The sequence below is a fragment of the Sorex fumeus genome, unplaced genomic scaffold (genome assembly GCF_029834395.1).
Source record: "Sorex fumeus unplaced genomic scaffold, SorFum_2.1 ptg000048l, whole genome shotgun sequence".
Taxonomy (NCBI): domain Eukaryota; kingdom Metazoa; phylum Chordata; class Mammalia; order Eulipotyphla; family Soricidae; genus Sorex; species Sorex fumeus.
In genome coordinates this window covers 11,950,739-11,977,736 of record NW_026606105.1, presented here as the reverse complement: position 1 = coordinate 11,977,736, position 26,998 = coordinate 11,950,739, and the positions used below count along the sequence as shown (strand labels likewise).

General features: G+C 51.3%; 1 protein-coding gene across 1 annotated transcript in view; it reads right to left on the bottom strand.

The window, feature by feature from the left end:
• The window catches only part of LOC130032419 (solute carrier family 23 member 1-like), a 57,919-nt gene extending 32,188 nt beyond the window's left edge, over positions 1 to 25,731 (bottom strand). Inside the window, exons 1-4 of the mRNA XM_056123973.1 lie at positions 25,624 to 25,731; positions 19,970 to 20,110; positions 17,083 to 17,240; positions 66 to 225 (exon numbers count right to left, since the gene is read on the bottom strand). Coding sequence (XP_055979948.1) covers positions 66 to 225; positions 17,083 to 17,240; positions 19,970 to 20,110; positions 25,624 to 25,665 — 501 coding nt within the window. The 5' untranslated portion in view covers positions 25,666 to 25,731. The remainder of the gene's footprint in view (positions 1 to 65; positions 226 to 17,082; positions 17,241 to 19,969; positions 20,111 to 25,623) is intronic.
• Between the last annotated feature and the right edge of the window lie 1,267 nt (positions 25,732 to 26,998).

The window sequence follows — 26,998 nt, the reverse complement described above, 5'->3', positions numbered from 1 at the left end:
AGGAGCCCCCCCGCAGCTTGCCCCTCTCCCTACCTCCACTCCACTCTACCCCCCTGCCCCCTTACCTCTCGGATCCTCTTCTGCCATTCCTCGATGAAGATGGGGGAGCTGGTGTTCACCAGGCTGGCGTTGGACGTCCACTCGGGGCACTTCCAGGCAGGGAGAGAGAGCATGGCCAGGGACGGGGCCACAAAGGCGAAGGTCCCTCCCTGCAGGATGGGCAGCCTGGGGACGGGAGACAGGGAGGTGACTCAGCAGCTGGGTCAGCGTGGTGCCCAGGGGCGCCTCACTCCGTTCACGGGCTGAACTCCATCCTCCTCCTCTTGGCATGGGGGGGGGGGGCTTTATAGAGGCAGCGGGAGGGGCTTCCTACCCAGCTGTGAGCCATTCCTGAGAGCCGGGACAGACAAACGGATCTCACCCTGGCTTTGGAGATGTCAACCCAGGAAGAGAGTCAGGGCTTGGAGAGCATCCAAGAGGGCACGGAGGAGGAAGCTCCGTGGGGGTGGGGGGCGGTCATTGCCCACCCCAATACCCAGAAACTTTCCCAGGAGACCCAAGTCCCCACTTGGCTCCCACGCGTGGAATTTGCCACCTACCCACACACACAGGGGTTGTACAGTCTGAAAACTTGGGTACCCTGTCCCTGTGTATTGTCAACACCACACCTCTCCTTGGGTGCCTCCCTCAGCCCCAGTTTTAATGTAGGCAAGGGGATTTATAAGGCGGTTAATAACACAGTTTCGGGTAATTATGTGCCAACTCCACAGCCACCATCATGTCCCTTCACCCCTGACCCCAAGTCCCCTCCCACCCCAACCCCTTGAAAACTTCTTTTATTATTATTATTTGGGGTTCTGGGCCACACTTGGTGATGCTCAGGGCTTATTTCTGGCTCTGTGCTCAGGGATCAGTTCTGGCGGGCTCCAGGAACAGACGCCAGGGATGGACCCCAGGTTGGCCACGTGCAAGACAAACACCCTACCTGCTGTACTAGTGCTCCGGCACTTCATTTAATCATAGTTTTGGATCAAGAGTTTAGTGCTCATGCTTACACATGTCCTCATCCCACTCCCTCCAAAGTGTCCCGAGACCCTCCACCAGCATTCCTAGCTGCCATCAATCCAGTCTTCTTTCTTCTGTCAGCAGAACTGATGCCCTGATGCCAATTCTTGTGTTTTCCTCTTTGCTAGGATACCTTCTGTACACTTAGCCGGCCAGAAATGTTTCTCAGGCCCAGAGCAATAGTCCAGCAGGTAAGTCCATTTGCCTTGCATGTGGTCGATCCAGCTGTGATTCCTGACATCCCATATGGGTCCCCCCCCAAGCCCTGACGGAGTGGATCCCTGAGTGGAGAGACAGGAGGAAGCCCTGAGCACCACCAGGTATAGCCCCTAAACCAAGATAAGCAAAATGAAGAAACCCCAAGTGTTTTTTGAGGACCCGAAGTCAGCATGGACTGGGGTACTACGGCATTTGGTGGCGGTACCACAAGTGAGACAAAGTTCCCACTTGGGTTCTACACATCTCTTAGCCCCCGCTCGTGCTAACAAACCAAGCACTGGTGGGAGACTTTTAGACCTGCAATAGAGGCTCTGTGATGAAGCTTCTGCACCCCACGTTATGAGGAGTGTGACTCAGCCTCTCCTGGGGAGGGTAGGATCCAGGTTTAGTTTTTCCTTCCTTCCAGCCAAGCCTGTGGCATATGGGGGGCCGGCCACACTGGGTCTTATTGTTCCCCTTCTCTCAGTTAAGAGGCGTGTAATGGAACCCTAACAAACTTCCGTCTGCAGCTCATTAAGCCATGGGAGACTGCAGCCGTGCGTGGGAGTTTGTGCCGGCTTATAGGAGCTGGCTACATGTGCTGATGATAAGATTAAAATGATGAGTTTTATTTGTATTCTTTTTAAAGATACTTTCGGGAATTCTTAGTGGGGATTCAAACCCAATTTGAATTTTTGTTTGTTTTTTTTTGTGGCCACACTCCGTGATGGGTGTGTGTGTGTGTGGCGGGGGGGGGGGGGGGGGGGTTAGTCCTAGATCTGTGCTCAAGGATCACTCCTGGCATGACTCAGGGGATTATACGGGACGCGGGGGGATGGAACCCGAGTGTGCTGCACTCCAGGCAAGTGCCCTACCCACTACTATTTCTCTCGTTCCCCACTTCAGAAAAAAATTTTTTTTTTGCTTTTTGGGTCACACCAGGCGATGCACAGGGGTTACTCCTGGCTCTGCAGGAGTTACACCTGGCGGTGTTCAGGGGACCATATGGGATGCTGGGAATCGAACTCGGGTCAGCCGTGTGCAAGGCAAATGCCCTACCCACTGTGCTATCTCTCCAGCCCCCTTCAGAAAATTTTTAAAGGAAGTATTTCAAAAACTTTCAAGTACTTAAGCAGCTGTTGAACTGCACACATTTTTTTTTCTTTCAAAAAAAGTTATTACATTTAATTGGGATAATGTGCCAGAAAGACTGACTACTTCTGTCTTTTTTAAAAAAAGAAAAATGACAAACACCTTTATGTGTAAGATCAAGGTGAATTTTCCCCTGTGGAGTTGCTGCAGTGTTTCAGCATCCCTACTACCTCTGGGTTCACTTGGTGGATCAAGAAACCCTCTGCTCCCTGTTCTTCACTTGGATGTTGTCATTTTCCAATGGAAAAACTCTTCTGTTGTTTATTTGTCTCTGGGTCATACTCAGTGGTTCCCAGGACTTACTCCCGATGCTGTGCTCAGGAATACCCCATACAGAGTGCCGGGATAGAGCCCTAGATGGGCAGTGCTTTAACCCCTGTCCTACCTTTCCAGGATCTCCAGTGGAAAACTTTTACTTTCTGTTCATTTCTCTCCCCCTTCCCAACTCATTTTCCATAAACTCTTATCTGAATGAGAGAGAGAAAGAGAGAGAGAGAGAGAGAGAGACAGAGATAGACAGACAGATACACATAAAGAGAATAGACAGTACACATAGAACAGAATATTCCTTGCATTTCTGCTAGTTTCCCTTTGACACATCTCCTGCATGCTTGGTTAGTGCCCTTGGGATCACTACTGGCCATCATTGTTCCATCTTACCTTCTACAGTGACCCTGACACGTGGCTCACATATCTCACACTCCTCTGATTTTGTAATTAATTGCATCGCCTACCATGTTGGCAGTGTCCTCTTAAAAAAAAAAAAATCTCTCTTGAGGCTGGAGAGAGAGTACAACAGGTAGGGCACTTGCCTTGCACATTGCTGAACTGGGTTCTATACCTGGCATCCCACATGGACCTCCCAAGCACTGCCAAGAGTGATCCCTTAGTTTGGAGCCAGGAATAACCCCTGAACATCACCAGATGTGGCCCCAAAACAACAACAACAAATATCCCTTGAGTATGTATGAGCGATAGCATGGGCTCTCCCAGAGGGGCAGAGGAATCCAACCGGTTGGCCCGGTTTGCCTTGCACGCAGCCAACATGGCCGAACCGAGTTCGATTCCTCCGCCCCTCTCGGAGAGCTTGGCAAGCTACCGAGAGTATCTCGCCCGCACGGCAGAGCCTGGCAAGCTCCCCGTGACGTATTCGATATGCCAAACACAGTAACAACAAAGTCTCCAATGGAGATGTTACTGGGCCCGCTCGAGCAAATCGATGAACAACGGGAGGACAGTGACAGTGATGTATGCTATTATTATTCTCTGTTATACTATAGTCTCTGGAGTATACTATTAATATTATTCTATAATGCAATTATAGAATAATTCTATAAATGCTATAATTATTCTACATCATACCATACTCCCTGGAGTACATATTATCACTATTTTCTACAGGGCCTTCTGACTCTTAAATGTCTCTTTGTGAATCATAAACTGTTGAATTTCAAAAGTCTACACTATGGAGATATAAGAGCTACCCAACAGAATTCTGTCACTATACAGGAGGGGCTGGGAGCCCGCACAACTGCTGGATCTCTTCCTGACTAACCAGGGCTGCTCACTGCTCTCCAACACCTTTCTTGCACAGAATATAGACCAATGGCAAGTTTTGAGTCTGGCTTTACCCTATTCACCAGGAAACCTCTGCATGCTGCCTCTTTCCTGTGAAACTTGGTGTCTATTGGAGTTCGGGTTTGGCATCAACTGGACCAGCTGAATTGTGAGAATGCTCCCATAGCCCAGACGGGGGGTGACATAGTGGGGCCAGGGGTGCTGACATTTCCCGGACACATTAGCACTGCACTGTACCACTGTCCTCCCATTGTTCATCGATTTGCTCGAGTGGGCACCAGTTACGTCTCTATTGTGAGACTTGTCGTTACTGTGTTTGGCATATTGAATACATCACTGGTAGCTTGCCAGGCTCTGCCATGCTGGCGAGACACTCTCGGTAGCTTTCCGGGCTCTCTGAGAGGGGCAGAGGAATCGAACCAGGGTTGGCCCAGGTTGGCTAAGTGCAAGGTAAACGCCCTACCCACTGTGCTATTGCTCCAGCTCCCGGACACATTAATGATTGGCAATCACCAGTGGCTGGGTTTGGAATGTGATATGTTGACACCGATGGAAACTAGACAAATAACCCATTGGTGATATTGGAACCGAGGCCATCTAGATTGGCAACAGTGATGGAATCTAGGTAAATAATTTTGTTTCTGCTTATACCATCTTCCCCATGTAGTCATTGATCTGACTTCGTCTCCCACTTCCCGCCTGCCCTCATCCTGCATGTACTGCATTCCGTTCGCCCCCCATGTAATCACTGTTGGCTCTGAATTAAATTGCCTACGGTGTCATCAGCCTACAGACTGAGTCTATCGGCCCCAGTCACAGATGGCAGCAGAATTGGCCCGGTGTACTCGGGTCACCAGATACTGCTGGACAGTACCAGTGTCTTCCTTGATCAAAAGCAAGTTACCAGCACTCTCCCCAGGAGTAGCTGGCAAGATGACGTATAATTAAGTGCTAAATGATAAACTTCCAAATGATTCATGTCTGATGCCTGGAGCATACAAGAGCTCAAGAAAAAGCAGCAATTTTCAATATTTATGATTTCCTCTGAAATGTGTGGGCACTTCCTGAGAGTGTAGAGAATGTTCTCTAAGAAGCAAGCGCTCATCAAACACTTTGTAAATAGCAGGTGCTCTCGTCGGGGTCTGTTTACCTTGCTGGTTGGTGTTCCCATGCTCACAGCTCTGTTTTTTGTAGCTTGGTTCCTAGGTCCCTTGTCTGTTTTTGTGTTGTTGGAATCCCTGTGGCCAGCCTGGGCCTGTCAATTACCCCGGGTCCTGTGGTACCCCACCCCCACCACCCCCACCACCAGGTAACATAGACCCTGGGTCCTGTGGTACCCTCCCCACACACCATCACCACCAAGTAGCATAGACCCTGGCCCTCCCAACTCCTTGGAGCTTTCCTGGACCATGCCCTGTCATTCTTCTGTTCTCACTTTTAAAGTCTCACGAGCTTGTGGCAACACAGAACGGTTAATGTCTGCTCATGCTTTCTCTCATGTGAGGTCACAGTAGTGCGCTCCTTCTGGAGTCCATGAATCATTTGGAAGTTTATCATTCTGACATTGTCCTTGGATCTACCTTAGATCATCTCGCCTCCTCCATCATCTCCTCTTCCTTCTCTTCCCCCTCCCCTGCCTCTACCCTTCCTCCCCCTTCTCCTTCCCCTCCCTTCCTCCTCTTCTCTCTCCTCCCCTCCTCCCCTCTTCCTCTTTTCCTTCCTTCCCCTCCCCTTCCCTCTCTTCATTCCCTACCCCCCTTATCCCCCTACGTCCTTCTTTGCTTCCCCCTCCTCCTCCCTCTCTCTTTCTCCTCCTCTTCCTCTTCCTCCCCCACCCCTCCTCTTCCTCCTCCTCCTCCATTTTATTTTATTTTGGGGCCACACCCAGTGATGCTCAGGGGTCACTCCTGCTTCTGCACCCAGGAAACACTCCTGATAGTCCTCTGGGGACCATATAGGATGCCGGGGATCAAAGCCTGGTCAGCTGCATGCAAAGCAAGAGCCCTCCTTGCTGTACTCTCTAGCCCCTGGTTTCAGTTTTTGTTTGTTGTATTTTATTTATTTATTTAAAATATTTTACAGCGGGTAGGGCGTTTGCCTTGCACGCAGCCAACATGGCCGATCCGAGTTCGATTCCTCCACCCCTCACGGAGAGCCCGGCAAGCTACCGAGAGTATCTCGCCCGCACAGCAGAGCCTGGCAAGCTACCCGTGACATACTCAATATGCCAAACACAGTAACAACAAGTCTCACAAAGGAGACGTTACTGGGCCCGCTCAAGCAAATCGATGAACAACGGGAGGACCGTGACCATGACCGTGACCGAAAATATTTTATGTATTTGTTCATTTTGCTTTTGGGGTCACACCCGGTGATGCTCAGGGGTTACTTCTGGCATTGCACTCAGGAATTACTCCTGGCAGTGCTCAGGGACCATATGGGATGCCAGGGATCAAACCTGGGTCAGCCACAAGCAAGGCAAATGCCCTACCTGCTGTACTATTGCTCCGGCCCCTGTTTGTTCTATTTCAGTCTCTCCAGCAGTCCTGGAGGGGTTGGGGTGGGAAACACCAGGTCAGATCCCGTGGTGCTCAGGAGAACATATGGCACTGGGGATCCGAACTGGGTCCCTGCACATGCCAGGCATGTGCTACAACTCTTGGAGGTCCCTCCCAGGGCCCTTGTTTTTGTTTTTCACCTAGATTTGCGTGAAAGGATGTCATCTGGAATGTTCCCCAAGATTACCACTATTCTCAGACCCTCCAATTTATTTCCTACCTCTTCCTTGTTCCCCTCTGCACCCTGTCTCCCCCAAACCTATCTCAGTGAACCATGTCAGAATAAGCTGGTCTGGGCTCAGAGACATGGGGGTCTGGTGGGCATCAGACTCCACTGCCAAGCTCACAGTTGGCCATTAAACTCACAACAGCAGGGACAGATTCCCTACCCCAATCCTGCTTTGTCCTTCACCGACTCATCTGGACAGTCTAGTCTGAAGAAGAGGCAACCCCTACCATTTCCCTTACAGTGAGGGCTTACATTTCTCTAAGGGGCAAAATGTCAAACCTTTTGGTCTCAAAGGTGCACCTTAAAAGTCTCATAGTGTTTGGTTGGAAAAACCAGACCTGAGTTTGGGGGTGAGATTAACAGCTTGGTCCATCTAGTCTTTTTAAACCTGCACAGCATTTTTATATCACATGTCAAAAATAGGGCCAGTCAGGTAGTCCTGAACTGCCTGAGTAAGATGTTGGGGGATAGTGCCAGTGTTGGGGTTCAGCAGAGAAGCAGGGAACCCAGCTTGGTAAGTCTGAGTCAGGAGTCGGAAGCAGCAGTGTGCCTGATAGAAGAATAATTTGATACCAAGGTTTGCAGTAAGAACAACCCTATGAAGAGTTTCTCCTGAAGATTTTTCTCTCCTTTTTGCAAACCCATCTTGGATTCTAAAAGCAAAAACGTCTAACTTCGGGAAGAACTGGGAAGTTGTACCGTGAAGCATTGTGGCACTTCCTGAACTCACTTGTACTCCTACAAAGCCCGCGTGTCATTTGTTCAAGATGTTGATCTGGGCTTAATTTAAGGGGGTTACGCCAACAGGGTTTAGGGATACGGAAGAACGGTTGGGTTCACTTTCCAAGACAACAAAGAAAAGTGGGAATTTACATGAAAAAGAGAGGGGAGTTGCAGTGTATGGAAAATTATTCAAAGGAAGCACCAGGACATATGCTATAAACCCAGCCAACAGGACCTTTGCTGAAGGCAGGCAGGGAGAGGAGACCTCACCGGGTGATGGTGGAGAGTGAGAAACCCAGTTAGCTCTGGAGGGGCGGGATGCTATCTAACCTGACTGGCCCAAACTGGGCAGTGCAGAAGTCAGGGAAGAGAATGAAGCTCCAAAGTCAAAGCTAGTTCAACAGTTCTCTCTGACAGCAACACGCAAGCCACATTGATCTTGTATATTAGACACTGAGACTAATCGATCTCTTCCAGACAAGCAGTGAAGGGACAGAAAGCATTCAATAAAATCCTGAGGCAGAGGAACTGGAGCAATAGCACAAAGGTTAGGACACTTGCCTTGCATGTGGTTGACCCCAGTTCAATCCCCGACACCATGTATGTTCCCCCCAAATACCACCAGGCGTGATGCCCGAGTGCAAAGCCAGGAGGAAGCCCTGAGCACTGCCAGATTTGTGTAGCACAAAAACAAAATCCTGCAACAAAAAGAAGAGGTTTCCCTTCTCTGAAGACTTAGAGAATGTTCTCCAAGAAGCAAGTGAAAATTACGCAAAAATTGTGAAAGATTCAGTTCATTATAGATTAACTCGAGATAATAATTTTAAATACAATTCTAATAATACAAATGATGGTTTGAATAAATGAAACCTCTACCATGTTGATTGGAAGAAAAAATCAATTTTAGGATGAGTATCACTTATCCTATGTTAATCTATAAATATAACACAATTATAGTTAAAACCTCAATGAAATTATTTTACTTAAAATTGATTTTAACCTGGAAGAATCTAAACATTAGAGTAACAGATTTTTAAAGGACAAACTAACAAGAAAAAACATCCCCAATCAGACAGTGTACATTACAAAGTTATTAACTTTAAAACAACATGTGTTCAATGAAGACATAGCAGGGATTAATAAATTTACTACTATAAAAGCAATAGCTTTGAAACCAATTCTAGGATATGTAAGAACTTAATATGTGATAAATAAAGTCTTATTTCTCTATGAGAAACAGATTATTGAATAAACCAATGATGGAGAGAAAATTAGCTTTGAAGAAGAAAATAATAAATCCCCACTTTACACAAGTCCCCTAAATAAATTATAAGTTTGTTCAGTAGTTAAAAAAATTTAAATCTATACATACATACAAGTATCTATTTAGAATTAATAATTGCCTTACTGGGTACAGAGATTCTAAAAGGTAAAGGTAAAGGCCCTCCCGTTGATCGTCGATTTGCTCGAGCAGGCCCAGTAACGTCTCCATTGGAGACTTTGTTGTTACTGTGTCTGGCATATCGAATACTCTCGGTAGCTTGCCGGGCTCTCCGAGAGGGGCAGAGGAATAGAACTCGGGTCGGCCATGTTGGCCGCTTGTAAGGCAAACGCCCTACCCGCTGTGCTACAGAGATTCTAAATAATTCTAAATAATTACTAAGCCTAAAAGCAGATCAAGAAATAACAAGGCAGAGACCAGAAAGACAGCACCATGAATAAGTCCCTTGCCTTATACCCGATCAACCTGGGTTCGATCCCCCACATCCCCTGAACACCACCAAGAGTAATTCCTTAGTGCAGAGTAACTCCTGTGCATCACCGATGCAACTCCCAAACAAAAGAAGAAATAACAAGAGAAAAGTGATAAATTTTACCATTGAGATATGGCCTCAGAGATGGCAAAAACATCTCAACTGAAATAAAGATATACTACAAATATTTATGGCAACTAATAAGGATAAAATGTTAACATTCTAGGGCCACAGTGATAGTACAGTGGGTAGGGCATTTTGTCTTGCATGTGGCCAACCCAGGGTTCCATCCCCAGCATCCCATATGGTCCCCTGAGAACCAACAGGAGTAATTCCTGAGTGCGGAGCCAGGAGTAACCCCGTAACCCCTGTGTATCACTGGACATGACCCCAGAAGCCAAAAAATAAACACAAAGTATTAACATTCTTTCTTTCTTTCTTTCTTTTTTTTTTTTTTTTTTTTTTTTGCTTTTTGGGTCACACCCGGCGATGCACAGGAGTTACTCTTGGTTCATGCACTCAGGAATTACTCCTGGAAGTGCTCGGGGGACCATAGGGGATGCTGGGAATGGAACCTAGGTCGGCTGCATGCAAGGCAAACGCCCTCCCCGCTGTGCTATTGCTCCAGCCCCCAAAAATGTTAACATTCTTAACAAGTATTGAAATGTCTATCAACTAAGAAAAACACTGACTTCTGGATTAAAATGCCAGACAATACACTTAACCCATCTTGATGCACCACCGAAAAGGTATTAAATCTAGTTTCAGAAGTTCCAATAACAAGGAAAACGCAATCTGTCACTGCTGGTCCCAGAAGTCCAGTCCAGCGCTCCCCACACACATGCAGAATATGCTTCAGCGCCAAGCCACATGCCAGCCCCAGGGATCCTGGGACTGAACAAGACCCCAGCGCCCACTCCGGAAGGTAAAAGCACAGGGTAAGAGGCCCTGCAGGCAAATGGCATCCCATGGAAACAACCGCCAAGACACAGGCTGTGGACCTCTACGCAGACAGACAAGAGCCAGTCAGCCAAGAACAGAAATTATTCCACGGGGGACGGGATGGGGGCATCAAAGAGGGTCTAGGGGAAGAATGCAGACACCCAGGGATTTCCTGCAGATCACACCCACAACCTGCCCCACCCTATTCACCTCCCCCTCCCCCCTCACACACCTCCCCTTCTCTGTAGACCAGATACTAGACCTCTAGACCAGAGGGCAAAAGATTTCAAGAAGCTGGAATCCAGACCTCCGCCCCACCCTACCGGCAGTGAGTCATGCCCTTACAGACCAGGGTTAGGGCACCCCTGCAAACCAAGATTAGTGACCCAGAGCAAGCCCCAACCTCAGGCGTGGGACTTCCTGGGAAGCTTCAACATTGTACCGTCTTTTAATGCCAAGACAACAGTTGTTCCCAACCCCATCCACCCCCCAACCCCACCCCACCTCGCCACAAAGTCAGATGTGTAAAAGCAAAAACCAAAAACATTTCAAGTGGCTTTTTTTTGTTTGGGGGCCATATCTGGCGGTGCTTAGGGAATCACTCCTGGCTGACTTAGAGAATCATTAGGGGTGTCAGGGATCTAACCCAGCTCAGTCACCAGTCACATGCAAGGCAAATGCCCTACCCACTGTACTTTGTCACTCCAGCCCCCTCAATGGGCTTTTATTTATTTCAGTGATAGAGTCATATATACACCTTTCTTGGGGTTGGGGTAGGGGTGGAGGGATGGGAGTGGAGACACACCTGGCGAAGCCCAGGGTTACTCCTGGCTCTGCACTCAGGAATTACTCCTGGCAGTGCTCGGGGTATCATATGGGATGCCAGGAATTGAATCCAGGCCGTCTGCATGCAAGGCAAGTGTCCCACCCTCTTTGGACTATCTCTCTAAGCCCCCTGTGTGGTTCTTGAGGAAAAATGAATGGTCAACAATGAAAAAAGTCCAGGTTGGCTAGTGACCTGCAGAGACACTCAAAGGGTCAAGTGTGTGAGTGCAGGTTTTGTATGCAGGGGGACCCTCTCCATCTCCTGAGCACTGCCGGGGGCAAACTCCAGAACCAAACTAGGAGCACTGGTGAGCATGATGTCAACAGAAAAAAATAAAATAATTTTAAAAAATAAAGAGGAAAGAAAAAGAAAAAGTACAAATAAATTTCACGGTCACAGTCCTCCCGTTGTTCATCGATTTGCTCAAGTGGGCCCAGTAACGTCTCCATCATGAGACTTGTTGTTACTGTGTTTAGCATATCAAAAACGTCACGGGGAGCTTGCCAGGCTCTGCCGTGTGGGCAAGATACTCTCGGTAGCTTGCTGGGCTCTCCAAGAGGGCCAGAGGAATCGAACAAATAAATTTAAATCACCCTAATGTTACTACCCAGACATAATCATTAACATTTTTGTTTCAGTGTTCTTTTATTACTAACCAGATAAACTGTGAGAGAAAAATCAATGTCATGACAAGCTGCAGCTAACATTAAGTCTCAGCTAGGCCTCAGTTTCTGTTTCCCTGAAGAAGGACTTGCAGTTTCTGGTAAATTCCCAATTGAGGGAATTCACCAAGATAAGAAACTGGGCAGTTGGATCTGGCCAGTCATGAGGGGTCACTGCACCCTTCTTGGAAAAAAAAAAAACCCAAATTGTTACTGGTACCTGCTGTCTAATTGCTGACCGCTGTTGCAACAGGGCAATGCTGAAAATAGACTAGTATATAAACCGTGTCTTAACTGAACCCTATATAAGCTGCTTGTGATTTGGAGTTGGGGTTCTTGTCAAGATTTCACTGTGTTGGAGGAGACTTGGAACCTAGCTCGAGCTAGCGCTGGCGCGGGCTAATATTAAAGTTCCTTTGCTTTTGCATTATCATGTGTGGACTTGGTCTCTCTGCAACTGAGGATCTGAAACTTGGGCACAACAAAACCTTAATTTGATTGCTGTAATGTGTGCTGATTAAACTTTAATCAGTACACCTGTAATGTGGGCTGGAGTGATAGCACAGCAGTAGGGCATTTTCCTTGTACTCGGCCAACCCGGACTGATCTGGGTTCGATTCCTCCGCCCTTCTCGGAGAGCCCGGCAAGCTACCGAGAGTATCCCGCCCGCACGGCAAAGTCTGGCCAGCTCCCCGTGATATATTTGATATGCCAAAAACAGTAACAACAAGTCTCACAATGGAGACATTACGCTGCCCACTGGTGCAAATCGATCAACAACGGGAGGACAGTGCTACAGTGCTACACGTAATGTATACCTTTCACATATAATGTATGCTACCTAGAAATAGCCATTCAATTTATTCTAGCCTTTTCCCCCTATCTTTGACTAGTAAATGATATACATATCATTTATATCTCAAAATCATTACAGTAGCCATTAGTATAGTAATGCACAAACCCAAACACTTTAAATGTTCTTTAAATGTTCAATAAGCTAGAACATTTATCTTCTAGAACAAACTCTCCACTTCCCTCCAGGCAAGAGACTGAAGGATGGCAGAGAGGAAAGATTTCAAGAGGCTGGAATCCAGGCCACCCAGCAGACAAGAATACTTGAACATGAATACTAAGTGATTTTTTTTTTCTTGGTAGGTGTTCACTGCAGAGCTGGTGAGATAGTACAGGGATTAAGGGTTGCCTTGCTCATGGCTGCCCTGGTTCTATCTCCAGCACTTTCGGGTGCCCCAAACACCCCTGGGGAGTGAGTCCTGAGTATCACCAGGATGTCTAGGTGGTGCTTCTCTCTCTGTTTCTTTGCTTGCTTCTTTCCACTCTGGAGAAGCCTGTGTTCTCTCTTGAACCCATTCCATCTCTCCCGTCTCATATCTTTCTAAGCAAGTTTTGTTGAATGAAAACTACCTGTTGCATTGTTTTGCCTCCTCTTAAAATTCTTTTCTGTGACAGAAAGGCAGTGGACCCAGAAGGAGATTAGGACAAATTTCACCAGTTCTGATCCAAGCCAGGCATTTTTCTTGAGTGCTGATGGCTGTGGTAGGTTAAGCAGAGAGGTAGAAACAGCCTCTCTCTCTCTCTCTCTCTCTCTCTCTGTGTGTGTGTGTGTGTGTGTGTATGTATGTTTGCATGTCTCTATCCCTTTTTGGGCATTGTGGTTCACAATACAGATACTGAAAGGTTGTGTATATTCCTTTACCTACGTTTAACACTCAGTTCTTGTCCAGTGTGATCATTTCCAACTATTATTGTCATAGTTCCTTCTCTATCTTTTCTACCCTCAATGTTGAGTGAATGAGTCCGAAGGAGAGGGACAGATATAGAAAGACTGCATTCATTTGTGATAGATAAAAAATACATCACTGTATCACTGTCATCCCATTGATCGTTGAATTACTCAAGAGGGCGCCAGTAACATCTCTATACCTCCCAGCTCTGAGATTTTAGCAGCCTCTTCTTACTCATCTTTTTCCCAATGACTGGAGGCTTTTTCAGAATCAGGGGAATGAGACCTATTTTCATTACTATATTTGGCATATCGAATATGCCATGGAGAGCTTGCCAGGCTCTGCCCGTGCGAGCGGGATACTCTCAGTAGCTTGCCGGGTTCTCCATGAGGCATAAATGGGTAGGAAGTGTCTTATAATGTGTCAGAAATGCGGTCGGGTAAGTGGCCTAGATCGCGTGCGTGGCGGTGGTTGGGCAATGGAGGTCAGCTGCTGGGCCGGGTCCCTTGGAGTGGGGAAGGCTCTCACCTGCCCCACAGCCTGGCATGGAGTCTATATGTATATATATAGTCACTGTCCCCCCGTTGTTCATCGATTTGCTCGAGCGGGACCAGTAACGTCTCCATTGTGAGACTTGTTGTTACTGTGTTTGGCATATCGAATTCGTCACGGGTAGCTTGCCAGGCTTTGCCATGAGGGCGAGATACTCTCAGTAGCTTGCCAGGCTCTCCGAGAGGGGCCGAGGGGTTAGCCATGTCGGCCACGTGCAAGGCAAACGCCCTACCCACTGTACTATGGCATATATATATATATATATATATATATATATATATATATATATATATGAAGACTAATATTCAAAGCCAGGGAAAACAGGGGCTAGGAGGGCTGGTCAGTGGTTGTGATCTACCGCAAGGGTGTGTGGTCAGAGGGTAGGTGAGATAGAGAAGGGACCAGTGTGCCTCACAGCCATTTCTTATGAGTCATCCTCTCTTGCTCCCAACTTCATCGAACCCCTGGCAAAGCATTTCCCGTTTTTTTTTTGTTTTGTTTTTTTGTTTTTTGCTTTTTTGGGTCACACCCGGCGATGCACAGGGGTTACTCCTGGCTCTGCACTCAGCTCATCTCTCCAGCCCACATTTCCCGTTTTTAAGAGTCTCGATTTTATGTTGGGAAACATCTGTCTGTGCACCGTCCTCACTCCGGGTGTGCCAGGGGGCTAACCCGGGCCAGCCGGGCAAAAGCAAGAGCCTTTACCCATTGCACTATGGCTCCGTTCCTCTTTTTCTTTTTCCACATCTTGCCCCACCCTGCCCCGCTAGTGGTGCTGAGAAAGTTGGGACCGGAGACCATGCCCAGCCCTGCTCAGCCTGGCAGAAAGGCCCTGAGGGTTCAGCTCTCAGATGGGCAGTGCTGGGGACCACCCTTGAGGTGCTGGATCAAACTCAGGTCATCGCGTATCTCCCCAATCTCTTGAATTTTAAAGGGTCGCTGTATTGTGAGAAATACAAGAACCCGGCGCTGGAGCGATAGCACAGCGGGTAGGGAGTTTGCCTTGCACGCGGCCGACCCGGGTTCGATCCCCAGCATCCCATATGGTCCCCCAAGAACCGCCAGGAGTGATTCCTGAGTGCAGAGCCAGGAGTAACCCCTGAGTATCACTGGGTGTGACCCAAAAAGCAAAATAATAATAATAATAATAATAATGAACGAAATACAAGAACCTTAGCCACCTGGCTATAGGGCAAAGACTGTTCCTCTTTGCATTGTACCAGTTCTGATAAGCCCAGGGGGCGAAGGGTGGGAGGATGGGGGGACGGAGGGGTGGGGGGGGCTGCCAGTCACTCCCCAAACTCTACCCACTGCAAGAGAAGACACCCTCTCCCTCCTTCAAGTGCCAGATCTATCTGGTCCCTCAACAGTCCCCATCACCCTGGCCCAACCTCAGAGGACCTAAGCTGTCTGTAGGGCAGGAGGGGGCGTGGCTCTGCACCCCTGGAGACAGATGGGCACATCCTGTCTGCAGAATAAACGGGTGGCACTAGGGCAGAGCCGGGACCCCCGGGTGGGCGTGGCCTCAGAGAAGCGGCGGGCGCTGCAAAGGCCCCTCCCCCAGCCTCCAACTCGCCCTCTGCAAGAGGCTCCGCGAAGGCCCAGCCCTCTGGGCCCCTCCCCAGGCACGTTGGCAGGAGGACCCAGTCCACCCGTGAGATTCTTCCAGAAAACGGAAAGGGAGAGACAGCTGGAACCGTTCTCGGAAAACAAGCAGGAATCTATTCCGAGGGCCTGTTTTGAGATCCTGAGAGCTAGGGCCTGTGTCAGACCCCCCAGGGGTCAGGAGCGGGCACCCCAGAACCTTTTCCAGCTGGGGTAGGGCGGGCGTGACCTGTAGACTGCCAGCCCCACCGCTGGGCACCGGGCCTGTGGGCACAACTCTGAGAGCCTCCGCCCAACCTCTTATCGCTTTTGATAAGGTAACAGGGTTTTAATGACAGAGATCTTCCGAAATTCCCCTGCAATCTCAGCGGTGTCTCCTGCTAGTCTGGAGAAGTGCCTCATTAACTTCGAGTTAGGAGATAACCCGCAGTGGCGCCCGCCTGACCTTCGATTCCTGAGCTCTGAGGTCTGCCCTCCCTGGCTTCAACCTTTCTGTTCCCTGCGCACCCTCCTAATTCCCGTAAAACACCTTCCTTTTCTCCGTCTGATTTCTGTTCCTCCTGGCCCGTTGCACTGTGTGGGGTATCCATTCTTTGAACCCTGATGAGTTGGTGCTCCTTTCAGAACTTAGAAGGCAGTTGCAGGCCTTCCCTGCCCATTAGGTGTGGGAAGCTTTGTCCAGCTTTGTCCTGCCCATGTCATGGTTGCAGAGTCTCAGAGGTCTAAGCTAGGTTTAGAGGTCAGAGCACTGGACACTTCCATCGGGCAGAGAACACAGAGGCTTGGAGTGGGCAAGGGGCTTGCTGAGGGTATACAGTGCTCAAGAGAGAAGCCAGGAAATCTCCGGCCATAGGCCAGCCTCTCAGGGCCTTGGAGGGCAGGACCGGGGCGGGGGGGTTCTGACACACAGCTAGAGGTTCGTGCACCCCTCGAGGTGGGAAGGGAAGGGGACAGGCTAGTTGTGCGGGTCGGGGAGGGGAGTTCCTACCGCCTTTCCACCCTGTGCTGCATCTTCCAAAGCCCAATTCCAGGACTGGAAAACCTGAACTTCACAGTGAGCCTGGCACGTTATATGCCGAGAACTTGATTTATTTGAGAACATGTGCATTTGAGTGTGCTTCTCAAGGTTTTGACATAGCCCATGTGATCTCTGTGTGTTTGGGGGCATATGGAGGGGGGAACGGGGGGAAACGAGAAAAGAGAGAGACCCTGGGATTCTGAGAGCCCCCACCACCACCCTGATGCCCCCCACGCAGGGCTTGACCTGAGTCCGTACAGGCCAGAATGGGTCAGAACCCGTCTGCAGGTGGGCTTCTGTGCTGGAAAATCCTGCTGGTCGCGAAGTGTGGCATCCGGGACTCCGGCCAATGTCTCACTCGAGGTCCCCCAGGGGCTCCAGGTCCCCTCCCACCCACCCCCCCCCACCGCGGTGCCACCCTGCAGCCCCGCGCATGCCCAAAGAGCAAAGCTGCCTCATTCCAAGGACTGTCACTTACCTGACCCCGAAGAACACTTGCAGGAGAGTGCAGATGCCCGAGACGAAAAAGATGGTGCTGATGAGGTAGCTCTGGGTCAGGGGGTCATGCTGCAGACACAGGTCCTTGGCCAGGATGAGCGGCACAGCCACCAGGCCCCCCAGCGCCGTGAGGAAGTGCTGCGAACAGAGCCGAGACAGGAGCCAGCCTGCGGCCTGCTGCCATCCATCACCTGCTCCCCGAGCCCTCCTCCCGCCTCCTCGCCTTAGCCAGGAGCTGTTCTGAGCTCAGAGGAGCCTGGCCAGGAGTGACGGGCAGACCGGGAGGCCTAGAGCCGGAGCTGGGGCCCCATCGGACAGAGCGTGGGGTTCAAGGGCAGGAGCCCAGCGCCATCGGAAGCCAAGGCGGAGACTGGAGGGGTTCAGAGCAGGAGCAAGGGGCTCATTAAAGCCAGACACAGGTGAGGAGGGCAAGACCATTACTGAACTGCAGGCCAAGCGCTTGCTCAGAGCTAGTGGCCGAAATTATTTTCAGCTCATCCCAGACATTAGACCCAGAGTTCTGAGCAGGGCTGAATCCGTAGTGAGTAACCTCAGCCTCAGCAATAAAAGGGATAAATGAGAGAGAGAGAGAGAGAGAGAGAGAGAGAGAGAGAGAGAGAGAGAAGGAGGGAGGATAGAGGGAAGGAGGGAGAGAGAAAAAGGAGAGAGAAGGAGGGAGGGAGAGAAAGAGAGGAGGGAGGGAGAGAGAGAAAGAGAGAGAAAAGGAGGAAGGGACAGAGAAAGAGAGAGAGAGAGAGAGAAGAGGGACTCTCACTTAACTGCATTGAGAGAGAGAGAAGGAGGGAGGAAGAGAGGGAAGGAGGGAGGGAGAGAGGGAAGGAGGAAAGAAGAGAGGGAAGGAGGGAGAGAGAAAAAGAAAGAGGGAGGGAGAGAAAGAGAAGGAGGGAGGGAGAGAGAGAAAGAGAAAGAAAAGGAGGAAGGGAGAGAAAGAGAGAGACAGAGAGAGAGAAGAGGAACTCTCACTTAACTGCATTGATAGGTTCTGGAAACTGGAACTTTAAATGAAACAAAATAGAAAAAAACCACTTTGAGCCCAGGCTCATTGGTGTCAATAGTTTAGCAATAGTTTAAACAATAGTTTAGCTCTGAAGGCATATTTATGCTCAGAAAAAATACCACAAAGCTTCTAAGAGAAGATCCAGGGTCTAGCGAGCCAGTCTAGGGGCAGGGCACTTGCCTTCCAAGCGGCCAACCCGGATTCTCTTCCCGGCGCCCCATATGGTCCTCTGAGCCTGCCAGGACTTAGCCCTGAGCACAGAGCCAGGAGCAAGCCCCCAGCACCACTGGATATGACTCAAAAACCAAAATAAATGAAAAACTAAAAGGAGACCCAAATTCTTTTAGCATTCCACAGTCATCAGCCTTCGTTCCTCTCCCAGATGGCTATTCCGCCCTGGCCGGGGGTGCAGAGAGCCTCTCGCTGGGCTCAGAGCCGAGACCGGCCCCAGCCCTAGGCAGGGTGTCTGTCTGTCCATCACGCCCCCTGGCACAGCTGACACACGCGTTTGGGAGGTAGGAGGGTGAAAGCGTCCCAGGGAAGTCCAGTCAGAGGCGGACCCTGTGGGGTCTCACAGCCCCCCTGGAAGGGATTTCCCTCGCACTGTGGTGAAAGACATTCACCAAGCAGCCTGATCTGAGGGCCTGCCGGCAGGTGATGGAAATGAGGAAACACGTGGGAACATAGTCCGGGAATGGCCCGTCTTCTTTCAGGGGCAGTTCCAGCTGCCACTGCCACACAAGACAGTCTCCACAGGACCGTTGGTCTCAGCCAGTCTCAGTGAACTGTGTGCCTGGGCCTTGACCGGCCCCAGCAAAGTTACCAGAACTGCAAGTGTCCTCACAGAGGAATTCTGCAAGGCGGGCTGTGTGGGTTTCATGTGTTCACAGGAATTGCTCAGTGGACCCCCAGAAGGAGTCCACCAAATGGAATGCCCAGTGTGGCGCCGGGGACTTCTGGGGCTCCCCAACACTGCAGCACCTGAACCAGGACTGCACCCAGGCCCCAATGACCAAACTCTCGGGTCTGGTTAGTTGGGTGTTATTCCAGCTCTCAGAGCACTGGCTGGGTGTCCCCCCCAACATCCCCCCACCACAATAAAGTATTGGCAAATGCCTATTTCCCAAATTTTCCCCAAGCATCAGTTAGCAAACTTTTCACTTGCTGTCAATCAAACACATTAAAATTGGGATCTTTGGGGCTGGACTGATAGCACAGCAGGTAGGGCGTTTGCCTTGCACATGGCCTGACCCGGGTTCTATTCCCAGCATCCCATATGGTTCCTCGAGCACAGCCAGGAGTAATTCGTGGGTGCATGAATCAGGAGTAACCCCTGTGCATCGCTGGGTGTGTGTGACCCAAAAAGAAAAAAAAACCCAAAGCAAAACAACCAAGCCCCCCAGAACCAAAACCCCCCAAAATTGGGATCTTTACCCCCCCAAAACAGTGGTTCAGCCAGTGTCCTTGGTTGGTGTGTGAGTTTGGGGACCACACCTGACTGTGCTCAGGACTTACTCCTAGCTCTGTGCTCAGGGATCGTTCCTGGCAGTTCTTGGGACATCCTTTGTGGTGTGGAGGATCAAGCCCAGGTCAGCTGCATGCAAGAGGAGCGTGCTACCCACTGTCCTATCTCCCTGGCCCCAACCCTGCCCTCTTTGATCAGACTGAGGGAGAGTCTGCTGCAGTTCCTGGCCTCAATGCCTGGACAGTGTTTGAGGGGCAGCAACCTGGAGGCCAAGAAGAGCAGCGGCCATGCCTGTACAGCCTAACAGCCCAAGCTGGTGTGTGCGTGGGGGTGTGGCTTGGAAGGCAAAGCCCGGGGGGTCCCCAGCGCTGGCGGGGGTAGTACCTGGATCCCCAGCAGGATGCAGAGGTACCACGGTGGGTTATCCAGGATGCCATAGGCCAGGCGGCTGCTGCTGGGGCCCCCGTGGCCTCCCCTCTTCCGGTCACTGCCATCCTCTGGGCGGGGCGTGTCCTTGTCCTCCTGCTGGGAACAGAAAAGGCCATTGGTGCTGGGAGGGTCAGGAGGATGTCTGGACTCCAGCTGAGGGCGTGTCAGACGGTCACTGCAGGCCGGAAACGGTCCCCTGGACACATGGAGCTGGCCCTTTGGTCTGATCTATCTGGAGTCAGGTGAGAGGCTGAGCTCCTGTCTGGAGAAACAGTTTTGGGGGCTCCAGTCCAAGGCCCCCCCCAGACTTCACAGGAATGGGGAACCGGGTCCCACGATGGTATCGCTTCCTCCCACCTGCTCTCACAGTCGTGGCATCCCATCTGCTGAAGCCCCTCCACCCATTGTTATCACTTATTTCATCTACTCTCCGTGACTCACACAGTTACTGATTCCAGTTCCAGGCATCAAGTCAGCCAGTCATTCCATCATCCAGTCCTGTCACTGAACCAGCATCAATGACCCAACATTCCCTCCCAACTCCCCACTTCCTCCTCCTTAGAAAAATCTCATTTTATTGGGGTTGGAGTGATAGCACAGTGGGCAGGGCACTTACTTGCCTTGCACTCAGCTGACCTGGTCTGATCCCCGGCATCCCATATGGTCCTCTGAGCACTACCAGGCAGTGATCCTTGAACACAGAGCCAAAGAGTAACTCCTGATCATCACCAAGTGTGCTCCCCCACCCCCAAAATGAAAACTCTTTTTATTTTTATGTTTTACTTTACTTTTTTGGTTTTGTTTTGTTTTAGGGCCACCTCCAGCTGTGTCAGGGGCTCACTCCTGCCTCTGTGCTCAGGGATCACTCCTAGTGGTGCTTAAGGAGTCATCCTGGATGCTAGGATTTGAACTGAGGTCAACCGCTCTCAAGGCAAGTGCCTTAACCCCTGTACTATCTCTTCAGCCTTCATGTAATTATAATGTGGGTCACATGTTCACATTTACGTTGATACTTATGTCTTTGATGTACAGAGTGGCCTCACACCTCCATCACTGAAAGACCCTCATGTTAAGTCCAGTTTGCCTCCTCATCCCCCGACCTCTCCTTCCTTGCAAAGCCCCCGTGTTATCCCTGGGTTGTACCCCCTAGAGTTAACTCTTTAGCTGGGTCAGTTGCCAGAATGCTTTAGTCCTGCCCCCTCTTTCTGTAGTCCCAGCTTGTAGGGCAGGCCCTGAGCTCAGTGTAGACAGAATGAAGAGAAACAGGAATAGCTTCAACATACAATACCGTTGAGGACACACTTAGGGAAATCTCTTGGGGCAATAGCCAGTTTCCACTCCTACCATTTTAACCAACAGTCACTATTCATGATGAGCTTTGCCTCCAACTTATTTATTGGCTGGATAACTCTTCCTAACCTTGGACATCTTTGCTAATATCACCAAAACTCAATTTTTCTCATCTCTGCCATGGAAATGCCCAGACTGCCCAATTCACAGAGAGCTGGGAAAAATAAAGTTGAGGGTGAAGTAATGGAGTGAAGTCAGCCCAAGGATAAAAGCAAATACTATTCGAAGACGCTCTGCAGCCTGGGGAGTTATACTGACTAACAACTGTCTCACAGATGGGAAAAGGTCTCTAGTATTCCCACCACAAGAGGAACAACAATCACCCCACCTGAGAGAGATGCTAGCTAGTGCGAGGACCATTTTGCAATATCAGTGTACAAACCAACACACCTTCCATTATGCACATATCTTTGTGTGGTCCTGGCACATGTGAGGCCAGGAATGTGTCTCTAAACTGAGACACATTCGCCACATCCAATGCATGCAGTGGAGGATGGAGCCATAGCACAGTGGAGAGGGCATTTGCCTGGCACATAACTGACCCGAGTTTGATCCCCAGCATCCCATATTGGTCCCCTGAGCCCCACCAAGAGTGGTCCCTGAGCACTGCCGGGTGTGCTCACCCAAATAAAATAACACAAAAGCAAAATCCAGTGCATTCAGTGGTATGTCAGTGGTACGTCACCTCAGAGGAGCTGGGGAAGCTGGGTGTAAAACATCTAGCTCAGTGCCTGGCACAGTCTAATTGCCCAAGAAACACTGGTTGGTTGTTAAGTCTTCCTTGAGCTTCTGGTATCACCATGCCAAGACCTTAACAACACAGTTTGTGGTAAACCACATTCAACTGTGAGTCAGGGAATATAAAATAACCTAACATGAAACTGACACCCAAGGACAGTAGACTCAAGGACCAGGAAGATTGCTCCATGGTTGGAAGCCTGTCTCAGGAGCTGGGGGAGAAGGCAGCTGGGATAGAGAAGGGATCACTGAGTCAATGATGGTTGGAGGAATTGTTCGGGATGGGAGATGTGTGCTGAAAGTAGATAAAGGACCACACGTGATAACCTCTCAGTGTCTGTATTGCAAACCATAATTCCCCAAAGGGGGGGGGGGAGAGAGAGAGAGAGAGAGAGAGAGAGAGAGACTATGAGGGAAATTGTCTGCCATAGAGGCAGGGGAGGGTTGGAAAGAGGGTTGTATATTGAGGACATCGGTGGTGGAGAGTGTACACTGGTGGAGGCATGGTGTTCGATCATTGTATGACTGAAACTCAAACATGAAAGCTTTGTAACTGTATCTCGCAGTGAATTAATAAAAAAAAGTGAGCCACGGGTGGGATATGGGCATGAAACCTGGGCTTGAGGCAAGGACTACCGCTTATTAGGGGAAGGTCTCTGGCACCAAGAGGGCCGAGGTCAGCACAAATTCGGGCACCTTTAGGTGATGGGCCCCTATGGTTTCCTGGGTTCCCAACCTGATGGGGTCTGTAAAGTGCATGGTTAAGACCTCCAGAGCAGCAGGCAGCTTCTGACAGAGAAGCTTCTAGAAGTATGTCAAGTTCTCCTCTGTCATCCCATCTCCCTGCCTCTACCTTCTCCTTCAACTGAGCTTCAGAGAGCACTTCCGAGTCAGGCTCTGGTCTGAGTCATGGGAATCAGGCTCGATGTCTCCCCCCTCCCCCCACCCCGGGGTCCTTCCTCCTGGCAAAGGTGAATGTTCTAGAAGGAGACGCCTGGCTGTGCAGACAACACATTTACCCGTGGAAACGTTTCCTTCCCTGAGACTTTTCTGTTTCCTGCCTGATTTCTTAGGACAGGCAATCCCTCGGGGACTGCTCTGCCTCAGGGATCCGGGGCCCTGCTCTGGGGGCCCAAGGAGGCAAGATGGGGGGCACTGGGTCCACCATGAGAAATGGAGGCGAGAAAGTCGGCGGGGAAGAACAAGGGGCTGCCCCTGACCACCTCATGGGTAGCCCGCTTGGGGGACCGTTGGCTCCAAGGTGGACACTCAGCCTCTGCATCACTGTCTCTCTGGATGAGTTGGCACTGTGTGTGTGTTTGTGTGTGTGTGTGTATGTGAGAGAGCGAGAGAGAGAGAGAGAGAGAGAGAGAGAAGGGGTTGTATGTGAGAGAGTGAGAAATGTATCTGTGTGTTTGTGTGTGTATGTGTGTGTGCGTGTGTGTGTGTGTGTGAGAGGAGGGGGTGGTAGTGAGAGAGGTGTGTGTGTGTTTGTGTGTGTTTGTATGTGTGTTTGTGCATGTGTGTGTGTGAGAGAGAGACAGAGAGAGAGGGAGAGAGATAGAGAAAGGGAGAGAGGAATGGGGGCTGTCCCGGGCAGTGTGTGCACATGAGTGTGTGCATGTGTGTTTGTGGGGCTGTTGTGAATACTGTAAGGCTTTTGGCAGCCTCTGTGGCCTCGATCCACTACATGCCACCAGTAGATGTGAATTGGGAGAATCCCGAACGCTGTAATGGGGCGCTTCCAACATCCCCGTGTATGTGGGTACGGGTACTTGTCTGCAGGCTGTGCACACGTCCCACTAATAGCCACCATTGGGAGAGCACTGTGGGTTCCCAGTATGGAAGCCCGCCCAGGGGAGGCAGGGGAGGGGATAGCACTGCCTTCATCCCCCACTTCACCGCCCACCCCACCCCCGCACCTGGCTGTAATCAATGATTGGGTCCAGTCTCTCTCAGCCACGCCCATCCCCTCTGACCCTGAGCTCACAGTCCCCAGAACACATTGTCCCTCTTTATCACCTGAGACACATTTTTGTGGCACCCGCTGCTCTCCCTGTCGGGGTCATTAGCTCCAGAGGGGCGTGAGGGGCAGGAAACCACCTTCCCCCTCACATCCTCCAACAGACCAAACCCATCCCATAAAAGGGATTCCTGGACCTGGTGCCCACACGGAAGCCATGGGTCCGGTGACCTGGGCGCCCAGGGGTGGCCCCAAAGGTGCCCATCCCAGCAGCTGCAACTCCGATTCACTTCCCTGCATTTCCACACTTGGACTTGGGGGCTGGGAGTGGGGACCCACGTAGCAGTGCTCAGGGCCACCCCCCCCCCCCCCCAGGCTCCGTGCTTAGGAGGGAGGCTGGTGGGTGCTCTAGGACTTGAACCCGGCATGGCAGGAAGCAAATTCTCCAATTCTCCTTAGCTCCTCTGAGCAGCTACTTGGGGTGCCGAGGAGGGGTGGGGGTGGGGAGCACTCTCTTGGGGCCTGTCCAGAGGATGCCCGGGGGGGTCAGCATGATAGGACAGCGGGCAGGGCACTTACCTTCATGTGGCCGACCTGGGTTTGAGCTCCAGCAACCCCTGCGGTCCCCTGAGCCCCACCAAGAGCCATCCCGGACGCAGAACCAGGAGTCAGCCCTGCCCACCACCAGGTGAGACCCAAAAACCGAAAGTGAAAATAAAAAAGGGGCCCAAGCAGGGGGGGTTAGGGGGCTCTCGACCCCTCGCTGGGCCTCCTTTTGCCCTGGCCTGGGGCCAGAGTGTCCTCCTGCCTGCAGCGGGCAGTGGCAACGCCAGGGGGTCCCCGGTTAGTCTCACCCTTGGGTTCTTGGGTAGACAATGCAGTGTGGAGCATGGGTGGGGGCAGGGGCCAGGCTGGGGCCGCACCTGCCTGCCATGCTTCCCCACCTGTAAAATGGGAACGGAAGGACCCACTCGGGCGGTTCTGATGGCAGTGAAGAAAGTACTGAAGTGCCTGGGGACAGAGGGGGCAACTGCCACTCTCTCTCTCTCTCTCTCTCTCTCTCTCTCTCTCTCTCTCTCTCTCACACACACACACACACACACACACACATACACTCTCTCTTTATCACCCACCTGCCTTTCCCTTCCAGGCATCCGTCAAAGAAACCATAAAAACGCCAAGAAAAAGAGGTAAAACAAACATTTAGCTGGAGCAGAACGCGATCCAGGGGAGCAGGTGAGGGCCAGCGCCTCTTCCTCCTCTCTTCCTCATTCCTCAGTGGTTCATTCACAGTTTGGCCATCAGGCGTGTTTGGGGGACCCGTGAGGTGGGGGATGAGTAAGGGAGGTGGGGTCTGCCTCAGGCGCTATCGGGAGGACTCATTGTCCGCCCACTTGTTCATCTAAATCTTTTCCAGCTCTGAGCTGCACAAGTATCCCAGGAGCCCGGTGAACCAGGGGCCCTGGGAAGCATGTGGGACCACCCCCCCCCCCCCCAGCGGGACCCTTTCTTACCCCTCCACACCCAGGTTTCCCCCTGTCTCCGAGCCGGCACTCACCAGGGCCTGGGGCAGCTCCGGGCTCACTAGGGCAGAGCTCATGGCCACCTGGGGGCTTCTATGGGCTTCCTCTGCGGACCCAGCAGATACGCAGCCTCTGCAGATGAAATCCTCAACAAGCCCGTCCAGAAAGAAGGGCAGAGCAAGAGAGGGAAAGAGAGCGCCTTAGAGAGAGCTCATGCCCTGGCGCGGCTCCCAAGGGTGGGGCCCACACACCCCAGCTGTCTGCGCTGTCAGGCGGCTAGTTCAAGGTGCACGTGAACAATCCCCGCAGAGCTAACACCATGTGTTAAGTTTGGGCAACTGCTGAGAAGTTCAAGATTCACGCCCCCCCCCCTCTGACCACCCCCACTCCCTGGGGGACAGGAAGGAAGTCAAAGCATGGTGCGACCTGATGGGGTGTGGTGCGTGAGGGCACTTCCTGGGAGGACGCTTCAGGGATCCCAGAAAGGGGTGGGGGGATGAAGGGGAGGGTCCGGACCCACAGCCGGGCTGCCCCCTTGGCTCACAGTGATTATTCCCAACACTCTGGTTGAGTCCTGGTGAAATAGGCTTGGACACCACAGGGGAAGGAATGCTGAGTGAGGAGCAGCCACTGGGGGATGCCAAGTCCCCCCCCCCCACTCCCCAGAAAGTCAGAGAATAAAGGACTCTAATCCCCACCAGCCAGAAACACACACACACACACACACACACACACACACACACACACACGCGCGCGCACGCACGCACGCACGCACACCCGCCACCAGGACTCCCCTTTTGGAAGGAGATGTCAGGAAGATGGTCTCTTGCTTCCCTTCCACACCTAAAAACTCCTCCTCAAAACACTAACCCAGCCCCCGGGCCCCAGCAACTTGGGTTGTGGAACATGCTGGAAGGAAGAGTCGCCCCGGTCACCTGAGTTTCGGGAAACCCGGGAAACCACAGATGCCAGCCAGAGGGAGTCGGGGGGCCAGCCCTGAAAAACACAATGGTGAGGGCCCCTCCTGGCAGTTCTGGGAAAGCCAAGGGTGGTTCCTGGTCAGTTTTCCCTGGTGCTTTCCTTGGCCATCACCTGCAGCCCAGTGCGGTCAGAGAGAGCGGTGCACGCCCGCCCGCCCGCCCGCCCTCGTTTCACGGGGAGAAGAGATTCAGGAGGGGTCGGCTGGACCCTGTGCCCAGGTGTTTGTAACCAACACGGAAGCAGAGGACCCGCCTCGCCCCGCCCCGACGGCAGCAGCCACGGAGAGCAGAAGACATGACAAGCCGGACGCTCCCGAGACAGGAAGGATGAAGCAGGGGGAAGGGTCCCAGAAGGGGGGGGAAGGAGGGAGGTCTCTGAGGGGCTGCCCTGCAGCCCCCTGGATCTAAGGATCCCTGTTTACCTGCGGAG